The 15,181-nt window shown below is 50.5% G+C and overlaps 1 protein-coding gene and 1 non-coding gene across 2 annotated transcripts in view; both read right to left on the bottom strand.

Annotated features, from left to right (window-relative positions):
• Positions 1-15,181, bottom strand: part of LOC144148636 (uncharacterized) — a 145,725-nt gene that overhangs the window by 39,969 nt on the left and 90,575 nt on the right. Inside the window, exon 5 of the mRNA XM_077680147.1 lies at positions 1,184-1,427. Coding sequence (XP_077536273.1) covers positions 1,184-1,427 — 244 coding nt within the window. The remainder of the gene's footprint in view (positions 1-1,183; positions 1,428-15,181) is intronic.
• On the bottom strand, positions 4,863-4,935 carry Trnat-agu (transfer RNA threonine (anticodon AGU)). Its single transcript has one exon. It is a non-coding gene; the product is annotated as a tRNA-Thr (tRNA).

Here is a 15,181-nt window from a genome sequence, read left to right on the forward strand (position 1 = left end):
GATAATTTGCAGGCGTGTTTTTTCAAGGCTGCTGAAAGCGACATCAGCGCGAACCTACAACTCTTATAAGCCACTTACCCACCCTTATTGAAACACTTGAAGGAAACAGTTTTGAATGTCCATGCTTTAGTCTAAACCACCACTGTCCACCTCAAATCAGCCCCACGAACCTTAGTCCTGTAGCATGCTTACTGAATTAATTAGGTTTTGCAAATAAGCCATTCCTCCTGGGACACGACAAATCCTGGTACTGTGCTGTGTTTCCGTGTTAGACAACATACAAGTCTAACTAAACTAGTGACCCCGCCCCACTGAAAGTACCCAACGTACGAACACGTTAGCACCACTCTTAGGATCCTTGCCGATTTCTAATATGGTGCTGGAAGCGCAATAAGTCAAGCCAAAGTATAGGCACAGCGCGTTTAAACCTACTCACTGAAAAGAGAACAATGTGCAGATGGCCTGGATAGTACTAACACGTGAGGAATTAGTGATCAACTCCATAGCCACATCAAACCAAGGAGCGCCTTGTTCCTGCTCAAAATTATATATAGTCAACGCAGCGTATGAACCAAATTACTGAGCTGCCACTTATTATTTTTTTGTATCAGACGATTAGAGTAGGCTGTAGAACCAAACCGTCTTATGACTACGGTCAAATATTAGCCCATAATAGCGAGATCATTGCGCTATGGTAAGCGTTTAGCGCAAACAATTCCCTATCTGCCCACCAACCTGCACACCGACCTTATACATCCATAAAAAGTGTAAACGATCCTTCAAGCAAGCTCCCCAGAATTTTTACACCACGGAGTCTAGAATATTTATTCCCACGTACCGGTACTCCAACGAGATTTCTAACGTACCTGTTTTTGAGCTTTCACAAACTCAGTGACTTTCTGGACTGTGGGTTATGTGGTGCAGAACTGTAGACTATCGTAAACTTGCGTACAAAATCCGGAAGAACCTTAGCGCTGGCACTTAACTTCTCTTTAATACCCTTTTCCGTGATACCTGGTAGAGCGGTACCGTTCTCTCGTACTGGAGTTTTCACACTGTTCTAATACAAAACTCAGAAAACGTGTCGTATCTGTTCCTTTCTCTTTTCGTCGCTTCTTTCGCGCTTGGTTTTATCATTCAACTGTTCATTACAGCGTTAATAGTATCGTATTGTATTTCTTACCTTTATGGTTGAAGAATTGCACGAGTTTTCTCGCTTTATCCTCTCCGAGACTGTCCTTGAGGATTTGTGCGTCCACCTTTATCGTCCCGTCGTCAGTTATTGCTCCCATTTCGTGAAAAATAGTGATAATCCCCTCAAAAGAACAATTCGTGATGTCAGGTAAACCTGGGGGGTGTTCGGCCTCAGGTCCATTCATCTCGTTTGCGGCCTCCTTGCCTGGTGAAGACAGCTCTTCTCCTAGCCCCTAGTGATAAAAAATGGCCTTTTTAGTACATCAGCAGTGATATATCGGTTCTGCGGCTATAAAGTGCCAGTCTTTAGGAAAACACGTTTTGTGCAAAAAGAGGAGGAATAGAGATGAAGATCTCCACGCACTTTTGGGGAATACCGCAGACACCCGATAGAGCCATATTTCTTCATGGCCCACTTAACTCACCCGATTTGATACGTAAGTGGCGCAAAGAGTTTGCGGCCCCTCCAACAGTGAATAGTATCGGAACACTTAAACTTTTAGCACTATGCGAATAAGAAGACGAGGCCTATAAAAACAAGTGGAGCACCTTCTAGCTTGTTCCCCCTGGATTGCGTAAGTGAAATAGGGCGCCAATAATTTGACTACACGAAATAGGTAGTCGTTTAAAGTATTGGGCATATTGTACACAAAAATAGTAATATTGGAGGATTAGGTAACTACAAGGAGTTTGCACGCTGAGGCGAGTTTCTACCAGTCTGGGATTACAGACAACTGGGCGCCATATTTTAGACAACTGCAAAATTCTGCAAATTGGCTCCTAGAAACCGTTCTGGAGTAGTCCCCATACAATCGTGTCCATTGATGTAGATAAAATAAAAGGAAAACATTTCATACCGACTGTACGTCCTGTCCGCAACAACAAAAACACAAAAAATTGAAATTTCAAAAATACTTCTACGCTAAGTATATATTTCTTAATATGCATGTTAGGAAGAACAGGTTAAGGCTTTATCTAAGGATCTGATTTATATTCTGGGCATTATGTGGCGATATAAATTGGTGTTACTGTTTAAAATTAAATTACTTTTTTAGGTTGTCTTATTTCTCGAATCTTTCTTACTGCTTTTTTATTATGTGGCACTACGAAGATTAAGTTCACAAAAAATATACATCCTACAAGAAATACCACTTGAATAGCATTCAACGTCACTTCGAAGTCATAACCTGTTTTTTTTTCTCGCACAAATACTTCGTTTGTGAGCTAGAATACTATAAGTGTTGCATAAGGTGCCAACCAGAGATAAATAAGAATAAAGACCCCTTGAGCAGAGGTGAGGCTGCTTGAAATAAGGTAGTGCATTTTGTTGAGCCATTTGGCTTATATTAAAGGTTGAAAAAAGAACTGACGATAAAACACGCAACATCACGCTAAAAAAGACACACCCGCTAGACAAGCAACTGAGATTTTCATAAAAAAAAAGATTAAACTTGTGAAATCTACGCAAATGCATACGCAAAAAGTTCACATCTTTTGCCAAAAAGAAATGTGTACATGTCGCAAGGCGGCGACCCGACGGGAGCTCCACAAAGTAAATGGAGAGGCACATAGCCAGACGGAGACGCACCCTCCACTACTTGAGAGACCAGTGTGTGGAGCTGCGGATTCAAGGCAAAGCTTTACTAATCTCATCGAACGGTTCCCCAGTAGCGGAAGGTGTGACCTTCATTTTACCGCAGCTGCAAAGTACCCTTGGCAACACACCACTTGAGTCGCCGGACCGAGCACCGCCGAAAACCGCCTTCGTAGGCCACGGTCACCACTGCCGCTCCTGTGGCGTGGCGCATGCGCTCTCCGCAGCTGAGTGGGTGCCTGACAACGCGACTCGCCAAGTGCAATGCGAGCTTGGCTACGAATGAGAGTGCGAAGGGTCCGTATTCTCCTTTCTGAGCGTTGCGCGGAGGCTGGAGCCTTTGAGCCATCATCGGGAAGTGGCTTCTGACCCCCCCACCCACCCCTCAGATATCGCCCGGCGAGCTGCTTCACAGGAAAGGGTTAATAATGCCAAGCGCGCAAACGTAGCGTCGGAGACTGAGGAAGAGCAAGCCTTTCGACTTTGAAAACTCCAGAAGCGGACCACAACCGTAAAAAAAGGCAGGCGTTGGACGAACAGTATAATAATTACCGCTAAATCAATAGTTAATCCAGTGAAACCAAGTCTTAACTAGACTAATTCAAGACTTCGCTTCGCGTATCTAGGGTTAGCTACGCTAACCCACAGCCATTTTTCGTAACACTCTAGCCGAGGGAACGCTTAATCCACGATTACGATGATTATCAAAATGGATGATGAATGAATACTGCAATATGGGCCATTGCCTATGATTATGTGTAGAAGACGACGTGCATATATTGTCCTCAGGATTTCTCCCACCCAGTGCTCTTACTCAGGATTTCTCCCACAGAGCCAACCCTTATCAAGAAAACCTCGGAAAGCAAAGGGGGAATGCGGTAGGATCATATAAACAGATATATATATATATATCTGCTTGAAATAAGGTAGTGCATATATATATATATATGTATATATATATATATATACATATACATGCTTATACATATACATGCTTTCCGAGGTTTTCTGGACTGCCAACCCTTATTCTCTATATATATATATATATATATATATATATATATATATATATATATATATATATATATATATATATATATATATATATATATATATATATATATATATATATATATATATATAATTGCAAGAATAATTGTTTCTTGGACACCGGCAAATATCAAGAAAAATAAAGACACACGTCCAAAGAGGAATGGTATAACGTTTCGGCCGAGGGACTGGCCTTCATTCTGACGAAGCCCGGTCCCTCGGCCGAAACGTTATACCATTCCTCTTTCGACATGCGTCTTTCTTTTAGGGGCGAAGCTCCTAAAGCCGTGGGTCTGTCTATCCCTTGTGTCTCGTGGTACGTGACCGCCTAGTTCGATGACTCACTCGCAGGTGGCGCTACGTGACCGCCTAGTTCGATGACTCACTCGCACGTGGCGCTGGTGTGAGTGACGTCATGATGACGTCACTCGCACGTGACTGACACTATAAGAGGCAATCGCTGTTGACGCGCTTCCTCTTTCGCAACGAGTCACCGGATGGAGGAGGTGGTTGTTGACAAGGCTGCGGAGCGGAGGGCGCGCAGGGCGGCGGCAGCGCGCGCTCGCCGACAGGATCCCGCCGTGCGCGAAAGAGAGGCCGACGCATCTCGTCTAGAAAGTCGCGCTTAAACCGCGCGTCGGCAGCTTCGGGCTAAGCTCGCTTGATGCGTTTTGCAGCCGCCTCGCGAGCTCTCACTGCATCGGGGTTTGCCTGCCGATACGAGCGCTTGCTTGCAGCCTCACGAACCCTACAACAACAACAACAAACGAACAAGAACAAAATAAAAGTTGATTTGTACAATGTACGCACACAGTCTTACGTCTTTCTTAATGATGTAATGGGCGAACTTTCACGGGAGAGTTACGGTTACCGATGATCTCCCCCTCTCGAGATTCGCCCCACTTATCATCATTCATTCCGTGGATATGGCGTGATTTTAACCTTGGAAAGCAAAGGGGAGGATGTGGTGGGTCATTAAACCGGTAAAGAATTTGGAAAGAAAGAAAGAAAGTGCAGAAAAATGCCCGCCAGGTGGGATCCGAACCCACGACCTCCAGAATACTGGTCTGGTGCGATAGCCACTACGCTACCGGCGGGGCGATTTTCCCCTCCACTTTCTGGGGTATTTATATTAAGCTTTTTTGTTTACTGTGCTTGGGTGTGGTATCCAGCGCCACTCAGACTACTCGGGGTGAAGGGGACCTTCTTTTTAACCCCCTGGTCGTGAATCGAGTGCCTACGACATGTCATGAGTGGTCGACCAGCGTTGAACCCTCTTAAGCTTCATATGGCACCAAGACTACCAGAACAGAGGCCCTTGCTATGCATGTAGTGAATCAGAATTGGAAATGAGCGGCTCGTTGAAATAAGACAGAAATAAGAGTTGGCAGTCAAGAAAACCTTGGAAAGCAAAGGGGAGGATGTGGTAGGTCATTGAAACAGATAAAGAATTTGGAAAGAAAGAAAGCAAGTGGAGAAAAAATGCCAGCCAGGTGGGATCCGAACCCACGACCCATTTTTTCTCCACTTTCTTTCTTTCTTTCCAAATTCTTTATCTGTTTCAATGACCTACCACATCCTCCCCTTTCCTTTCCAAGGTTTTCGTGACTGCCAACTCTTATTTCTGTCTTATTTCAACAAGCCCCTCATTTCCAATTCTGATTCGCTACATGCATAGCGACGGCCTCTGTTCTGGCAGTCTTGGTGCCATAGGAAGCTTAAGATGGTTCAACGCTGGTCGACCACTCTTGACATGTCGTAGACACTCGAGTCACGACCCGGGGGTTAAAAAGAAGGTCCCCTTCACCCCGAGTAGTCCGAGTGGCGCTGGCTACAACCCCCAAGCACAGGAAACAAAAAAGCTTAACATAAATACCCCAGAAAGTGGAGGGGAAAATCGCCCCGCCGGTAGCGTAGTGGCTATCGCACCAGACCGGTATCCTGCAGGTCGTGGGTTCGTATCCCACCTGGCCCGCATTTTTTCTCCACTTTCTTTCTTTCTTTCCAATTTCTTTGTCTGTTTCAATGACCTACCACATCCTCCCCTTTGTTTTCCAAGGTTTTCTTGACTGCCAACTCTTATTTTTGTCTTATTTCGACGAGCCCCTCATTCCCAATTCTGATTCGCTATAATATATATATATATATATATATATATTGTAATGCAGAAGATTGGCAACGTTCACTGGAAAAATCAGGGATATCACCAATCCCCTGCGGGAGATGTGCGCCACTTTATCGTCGTCGGTAGCAGAAGCCGAATATGGAAGCCGCACCGCCATCGCCTGGAGCGACGGGGTTCTGTGTCGCACTGCCTTCTCCAAGCGTCGACTGTGCTCGGAGTGTGCCCGACCTGTGCCTTCCTTATCTTTCGCCTGCACAGCAACCTTTGCCAATAAACCCCATTTCAAGTGGTGGAGGAGCCGGGGCCACGATCCAGTTCTGGAACTCTGGAGCCGAAAGCTGCCCGAAAGGATGACCAGCGAAGCCAGCCAAACCGCTACGCCCTCGCCTCTGCCTGTGATGTGCTCTGGTGCTGTGCGGGAGCGAGACCCGCCAGACTTCAACGGCACTGACGAAAACGACGCGGAAGATTAGCTCGAAACCTTTTAGCGGGTGAGCGCGTACAACCGGTGGGACGATATTTTCAAACTCAATAACGTGAGCTTCCCCCTGACCGGCGTTGCTGAGATGTGGTTCAAGAATAACCAGCGTCGCCTTAAGACATGGGCTGAGTTCAAGGACTAATTCCTTGCGGTTTTCGGCCGCCCAGCTGTGCGCAAGCTTCAAGCAGAGCAGCGCTTGCGCTTACGAGCTCAGCAGGTCGGTGAAAACTTCACGAGTTACATTGAAGACGTCCTCGACCTGTGTCGGCGCGTCGACCCCTTTATGCAAGAAGCTGAAAAGATCAAGTATATCTTGAAAGGAATAGATGACGACGCCTTCCAAATGCTTTTGTCGAGGGACTTACGCACCGTCACCGAAGTCATTAACATGTGCCGAAGCTTCGATGAGTTACGGAGGCAACGGGCCCTCACTCGACGATCTCTTGCACAGGATGACTGTGTGTCAAGTTTGTCAGCTATGCACGCAGATCCTTCGTTGCTTTCGCAAATCAAAGACTTCGTGCGGTAGGAGGTGGCCCGTCAGTTGTCCCTACTACCTGCCACGGCAAAGCCTGTGTCGACGCTAGGACCTTCTCTCGAGCATGTGATCCGAGATCAATTGCCGAAGCACTTACACCTTGTCCGCAATACGTGCCGATTACACTGAGCCAGATACACCGACATCGCCGCGAGACCATTGCTGAAGTCAGCCATGGCGTACCAGCCGACGTTTCCAGTGCGACCTCGAGCTGTCTCAACTGTGCCTCCGCCTCCATGGTTAAACCCCCGGCCGGTGGTCTGTGGCGTACTCCATATAATCGTCCTATTTGCTTTGCTTGTGGAGTACCTGGGCACGTCTCGCGCTACTGCCGCCGCCGTCCGCCGTCATTATGGGATGCTACAGATGCCGGTTTTCCGCCGTCGGCTCAAGCCCAGCCGCCACTTCGCTCCCCGACTGCACCTCGCTCTTCGGATCGCACCACATTTACTGACCGTCGTTCATCTTCCCCGCGCCGTCGCTCGCTTTCTCCGATGCGACGTCGTCCTGGTCCCGAAGACACGGAAAACTAGTCGCCGCAGTTCCCGAGGCAAAAACTGCGCTGACGTCGAAAAGTACAAGGCCCCACCTTCCTCCGTCCCCAACCAATGTTATCGACGTTACCATAGAAGGTTTTCGCACTGTCGCCCTGGTAGACATGGGAGCTGCTGTTTCCGTCATCAAAGCCGATGTATGCCGTTGATTGCACAAAGTCATGACGCCTCTTCAAGGACTGTCGCTCCGAACCGCAAGCGCGCACAATATTGAACCAATGGCCGTTTGCACGGCTAGAGTCGTTATTCAGGACGTACTGTACTTCATTGAATTCATTGTACTACCGACGTGTTCCCATGACGTCATATTAGGGTGGGACTTCCTTTCGCGTCATAACGCAGTGATCGACTGTGTGCGCGCAGAAGTTGAGTTTTCTTTCTGTGACGCACTATTTGATGACAGCAAAAGTGCCCCCACAACCATCCTTGTCATGGCAACCGACACCGACGTCCCAGCCTATTCTTCTGTTTGTGTGCCTGTGCGCTGCGCATCCACGACTGACGCCACGGCCCTCTTTACGCCCTCTGACGTTTTTCTCCGCCGCAAATGTTTTCCCCTGCCATCTGCCGTTCTTACTCTCAGCACCGGAACGGGCAATATGTTTGTCACTTACGTGTCTTCGGCGCCGTGGGCCCTTCTGGAGGGTGAAACACTTGGCAGCTTGGAATACATAGATCCTGGTCGTGTGATAGCCATTCCGGGCCGCACTTCTCAGGTTCAGGTTGCCGGACTTGACCCATGTCCGCCTGGGGCGGAGCCTTCGACTGATGTTTTTCTTGCCTCTGTTGACCCTACCCTACCTAGACCCTACCCAGCAAGCCCAACTTTTGGCGCTGCTTCAACGATTTCAAAAGTCATTCGACTTGTCCCACAGCGCGCTTGGCCGCACATCTACAGTCGAGCCCACCATCGACACTGGTACCCATGCCCCTCACCGGCAGCGGACTTATCGCGTTTCCCCAGCTGAGCGCCGTACCATCGAGCAGCATGTGGACGACATGCTTCAGCGTGGAGTTGTTCGACCCTCAAGCAGCCCGTGGGCATCTCCTGTCGTGCTCGTCAAAAACAAGGATGGACCCATTCGCTTCTGCGTGGACTACCGTCGCCTCAACAATATCACGCACAAAGACGTCTATCCGCTTCCACGCATCGATGACGCTCTGGACAGCTTGCGGGGGGCAGAGTTTTTCTCGTCTCTTGACTTCCGATCCGGATATTGGCAGGTACCTATGGCGGACGCTGATCGCTCGAAGACGGCATTTGTAACCCCTGATGGATTATATGAATTCAATGTTATGCCGTTCGGGCTGTGTAACGCCCCGGCAACATTCGAACGCATGATGGACAATATTCTGAGGGGACTCAAGTGGAAAATTTGCTGTGCTACTTAGACGACATTGTCATTTTTTTCTGCCGATTTTCCGACGCACCTTCAGCGCCTAGAACACGTTTTACTTGTCTTTCTCGAGCTGGACTCCAACTGAACCTAAAAAAGTGCCACTTCGCCGCGAGGAAGCTAACCATCTTGGGCCACGTCATCACCAAGGACGGCGTTCTACCCGACCCAGCGAAGCTCCGTGCAGTGGCCGAGTGCCCGAAGCCCACTAATATAAAATCTCTTCGGAGCTTCATAGGCCTTTGTTCATACTTCCGACGTGTCATCCGCAACTTTGCCTCTATCGTGGCGCCATTGACGAAACTCCTTGGTGGTGCCAGCGACTTACCTGACTGGTCCCTAGCTTCCGACCATGCGTTTGAGACTTTGCGTTGTCTACTGACCTCGCCACCTGTACTTCGCCACTTCGATTCTACAGCGCCTGCTGAAATTCACACTGACGCCAGTGGAGTTGGCCTTGGGGCCGTGCTTTGCCAACGAAGACCTGGTGTTGAGGAATATGTCGTTGCCTATGCGAGCCGCACGTCGACAAAAGCTGAAGCGAATTATTCGGTAACCGAAAAGGAGTGCTTGGCCATCATCTGGGCGCTTGCTAAGTTTCGACCATATCTGTACGGCCGCCCATTTGATGTGGTCACTGACCACCACGCCCTTTGTTGGTTGGCGTCGTTAAAGGATCCGGCAGGTCGTCTTGGGCGATGGGCGCTTCGCCTACAAGAATACGACATACGCGTCATATACAGGTCCGGTCAGAAGCATTCTGATGCCGACGCTCTGTCTCGTTCACCAGTTTCTTCTGACCTTGCGAAGCAGTCGGGTGACCTGCTGGCCCTTTCGGTGACTGATATGGCAGCCGAGCAACGGAAAGATCCCTGGATCGCTTCCCTCATCAGCTGCCTATCCGATCCTTCCACGGCCGCTACGACTCGGGCTCTGCGTAGGCAAGCATCACACTTTGCGGTACGCGATGGGCTGCTTTATCGCAGCAACTACGACTCGGACGGCCGCAAATGGTTACTTGTCATCCCTAAACATTTGCGATCCGATGTGTGTGCCTCTTTCCATTCCGATCCCACGTGCGGTCATGCCGGCCTGCTCAAAACCTATCAACGTTTGCGCCTTCGTTACTTTTGGCGTGGGATGTACAGCTTTGTGCTCAAATACGTTCGGTCCTGCCAAGACTTCCAACGACGAAAGGCGCCGGTGCCTCATCTGAGCGGTCCTTTGCAACCGCTGCCTTGCCCAGCCAAGCCATTTGACCGTGTTGGCATTGACTTGTAAGGCCAATTACCTTGCACAGCCGCCGGAAACCGCTGGGCTATAGTGGCCATTGACCACTTAACACGGTATGCAGAGACCGCTGCTCTCCCAACTGCCACGGCACGTGACATTGCCTCGTTTCTCTTGCATCGATTTATACTTCGTCACGGTGCCCCTAAAGAACTGCTCAGTGACCGGGGCCGTGTCTTCCTGTCTGACGTCATTTCGGTGCTTCTTAAGGAATGCCATGTCATCCATCGCATGATTACTGCTTACCACCCGCAGACCAACGGTCTAACAGAGCGCTTTAGCCGCACCCTTGGAGATATGTTGTCTAAGTACGTGGCGTCCGATCATAGAAATTGGGACCTGGTACTTCCCTACGTGACGTACGCCTATAACACCGCCCTTCAAGCCACGACTGGGTTCTCTCCATTTTTCCTGTTATACGGGCGTGAGCCATCGTGCATGTTGGACACCATTCTCCCGTATCGTCCCGATCCATCTGAGTGGGCTCCGGTCTCTGAGGCCGCCAAACGTGCAGAAGATTGCCGGCAACTTGCTCGTTCTTTTACCACGGAAGAACAGGGCCGCCAAAAATCTCACATTGATGGCAAGTCCGTGCCGAGCTTCGTTCCTGATTCTCATGTATGGCTCTGGGTACCCACTCGGACTCCTAATCTCTCCTCGAAATTCCTCTCAAACTATCAAGGCCCTTACCGCGTCATCGAATAGACATCCCCAGTCAATTACGTTGTCGAGTCCTTAACAGCTTCCCAGGATCACCGACGTCGTGGTCGCGAAACGGTGCATGTTGAATGTCTACAACCCTATTACGATCCACTTGTTTCGTCAGCGCCTTGAGTCGCCAGGATGGCTATCCTTTTCGCCAGGGGGTGATTGTAATGCAGAAGATTGGCAACTTTCACTGGAAGAATCAGGACCATCACCAATCCCCTGCGGGAGATGTGCGCCACTTTATCATCGTCGGTAGCAGAAGCCGAATATGGAAGCCGCACCGCCATCGCCTGGAGCGACGGGGTTCTGTCTTGCACTGCCTTCTCCAAGGGTCGACTATGGTTGGACTGTGCTCGGCCTGTGCCCTCCTTATCTTTCGCCTGCACAGCAACCTTTGCCAATAAACCCCTATATATATATATAGAAAGAAATGCCGGCAGTCTACAACGCCAAAGAAGGCATAGGGGAGTGGTTAGACGTTTTTTACCGTTATTGACGTTACATTTTTTTTATTATTAATTACGTGAGAAAGAAAAAGAAAAACACGCGCCCAGAGTGGGGACCGAACCCACGCCTTTCGATTAGATCTCGAATGCCTTACCAATTCGGCTATCTGGGCGACTGTGTTCTGCTTCACATTCTGGGGTATTTATATTTCCTACAACTGTATCTGACGCTTGAGGGTAGTAGCCATATATATATATATATATATATATATATATATATATATATATATATATATATATATATATATTGTAGCGTTGATTATGGACGCGATTGATGTAATTGTCACAGGCAACCATGCAAGGACAATTCCCCGTTGGGGATATTCGGCTTGGTGCACGCCCGACGACGAGGAGGCAGAAGCATCGCTTGGGCACGGGCCGATCGAGTATCGCGTCGGACTTAGCTTGCTGAGCACGGAGAACCTCGGTTTCTCCGCAGCTCTAACTGCTCGTTAGTGGTCCAATAAACCACGCTTCAGTTTGGTGGAGTGTGCGGGCTCGTTCCCAGCGTGACTCTACCTTCGCATCGCAAGACTCCGATACCACATCCTGGAGTTACGGAGCAGACGGCTACAGCCAGGGATGCAGCTGAACACCGACCGGGACATGGCACCTTCCTCACCGCAGCCCATCATGTGTTCGGGTGTGCTTCGGCAGCGAGACCCCCCTAACTTCGATGGAACGGATGACAACGACGTGGAGGAGTGGCTGTCGCAGTACGAGCGAGTGAGCACGCACAACAGATGGGACGATCGCATGAAGCTTAATGACGTTGAGTTTCATTTGGACCACCTAGCGAAGAAGTGGTTCCACAACAACGCAGCCACCATGGATACCTGGGCTGAATTCAAAAACCGCATTGTCGAGGTCTTCGGCCGTCCCGCCGTGCGGAAGCTTCTTGCTGAGCAGCGTCTGCGCACATGAGCACAGCGTCCTGGAGAGACCTTCACCAGTTATATCGAGGATGTTGTGGACCTTTGCAACCGTGTTGATTCAGCTATGGCGGAAGCAGAGAAAATTAAGCACCTGATCAAAGGAATCGATGATGATGCTTTCCAGATGCTGTTAGCGAAAGATCTGCGAACCGTTGCTGACATTATCACCCAGTGCCGAAGCTACGAAGAACTCCGCAGACAGAGGGCGCTTACCCGGAGCTCTTCTGTCCAGGGAGAGCCGCTGTCGAGCTTGACGGAGGCGGGGGCCGACGCATCGTTGATGCGGCAGCTTCAACAGTTTGTTCGCGAAGAAGTCGCTCGGCAAGTGTCACTTCTTACCCTGGAGCCTGGATCAACGATGCCACCGTCTGTTGCTGGCCCATCTCCTCGATACGGAGTGCCTCCGCAGCCTACCGAAGTGACTCCTTCCGTTGTCTCGCCGACGCTTCCAGCGCTTCGCCAAATGATCAAGGAACAGGTGGCTGAGGCACTACCACCCACTCTGTATTATGCGCCCCTCACGTATGCCGAAGCCATGGGGAGACCGGTACAGCCAGCTGGGACGTCTTTTCGGGCCATGCCGCCAACCCCGCCACGCTCTGCGGTACACAGGAATCCGCCACCGGGGAATCCGTGGCGCACGGCTGATAATCGCCCCATCTGTTTCGCCTGCCGACTTCCAGGCCATGTGGCCCGTTACTGCCGCCGCCGCGTGTCCGCGATGAATGATGACGTTAGCCACACTTTTGGCTCTCCACACGGCTCTTCGCAGCTAATGACCAACGTGCCACCCAGGTCGCCGTTACCTGCCTCCGGTAACAACGATTTCAGCCGTCGTGACGCCGATAGCCGCCGTTCAAGCTCCCCACGTCGCCGCTCCCCACATCGCCTATGCGACGTCGTTCAAGCCCAACTGAACAGGAAAACTAGCCGCCGCAGTTCCGGAGGCAAGAGCTGCGCGACTTTCGAACTGTAAAAGGCCTACAAATGTAATCGACGTATCTGTTGAGGGTGTACGTACAGTCGCACTAGTCGACACAGGCGCAGCCGTTTCCGTCATTACCGCCGATATTTGCCGCTCGCTTAGAAAAGTTACTACGCCACTGCCGCAATTTTCGTTATGTACCGCAACTGCGCAACGTGTAAAACCTTTGGCAGCCTGCACGGCGCGTGTCACGATCCAGGACGTCGTGTACCCAGTTGAGTTCCTCGTGCTGCCATCCTGCTCCCATGACGTCATTTTAGGCTGGGACTTTTTATCTCGCAATCGCGCAATAATCGACTGTGCGCGTGCGCAAGTAGAATTTGATTCTCCGTTGGACGCGCCTTACGCCGACCTTCAGTCCACTGCCCCTGCAAAGCTCACCGTGGCTAACGACACGGACATTCCTCCACGCTCGGCTGCTCTCGTACCGCTCTGCTGCTCTTCCATTCCCGACGCACCTGTTGTTTTTACGCCGTCGCCCTTATTTGTCCACCGAAAATCGCTGTCCCTGCCATTCGCCCTACTGACAGTTCATGCTGGCACGAGCGCCATAGTAGTCAACAACGAGTCCTTGGAGCCCCTTCGTCTCCTGCACGGTGAGGTCCTTGGCTGCGTCGAAGTTGTTGAGCCACAGCTTGTCACCGCCGTACCAGACGACTTTTCGTCATGGGTTCCAGTGGCTGGACTGAGTCCTGCCCCGTCAGCACCAGACCTGTCGCCTCCGGACATTGGCGCTTCGATCGATCCTACCCTCAGATCAGACCAACGAGTGAGGCTCCTCGCTCTGCTATATCGGTTCCGCTCTTCTTTTGACGGCGCAAAGGCACCACTGGGCCGAACATCTGCAGTTGCTCACTCCATCGACACCGGATCGCATGCACCACTGCGCCAACTACCGTACCGTGTGTCGCCGAAGGAGCGCAGCACTATTGACGAAGAAGTGAACGATATGCTCAAGCGGGGAGTAATTCGGCCCTCCAACAGTCCCTGGGCGTCTCCCGTGGTGCTTGTAACGAAAAAGGACGGTTCCATCCGCTTTTGCGTAGATTATCGCCGTCTGAACAGCATAACGCGGAAGGATGTCTATCCTTTACCACGGATTGACGATGCCCTTGACAGTTTACAAGGCGCCGAGTTTTTTTCTTCCCTTGATCTGCGGTCTGGATATTGGCAGGTACCCATGGCGGAGGCCGATCGCGCGAAAACGGCGTTCATCACGCCTGACGGCCTGTATGAATTTAACGTCATGCCGTTTGGCCTGTGCAACGCTCCTGCCACGTTCGAGAGGATGATGGACACCATTTTGCGCGGCCTGAAGTGGAAAACGTGTCTATGTTATCTCGATGACATAGTCGTTTTTTCTCCCGACTTCAACACTCATTTTAGGCGCCTGGAGCAGGTTTTGACTTGCCTTGCCAAAGCCAGATTGCAGCTCAACATGAAGAAATGCCACTTTGCGGCGCGAAAGTTGACCATACTGGGCCACGTTGTGTCGAAGGAGGGAATTCTTCCCGACGCCACCAAACTTTGCGCGGTCGCCGAGTTCCCTAAACCGACCACCATGAAGGCTCTACGGAGCTTTATTGGACTATGTTCGTATTTCCGCCGCTTTATTCGCAACTTTGCCGCCATAATTGCGCCCTTGACGGCGCTTCTCGGCAAGGAAAGTGGTATTGGCGCTTGGTCGAGGGATTGCGATGAAGCGTTCGCAAAGTTACGGCGACTCCTTACTTCCCCGCCTATTCTGCGACACTTTGACCCGACCGCGCCAACAGAAATCCACACCGATGCCAGCGGCGTCGGAATTGGTGCAGTGCTTGCCCA

Source organism: Haemaphysalis longicornis, unplaced genomic scaffold (assembly GCF_048455015.1).
Source record: "Haemaphysalis longicornis isolate Haplotype H1 unplaced genomic scaffold, Haemaphysalis longicornis Haplotype H1 scaffold_8, whole genome shotgun sequence".
In the NCBI taxonomy this organism is placed as follows: domain Eukaryota; kingdom Metazoa; phylum Arthropoda; class Arachnida; order Ixodida; family Ixodidae; genus Haemaphysalis; species Haemaphysalis longicornis.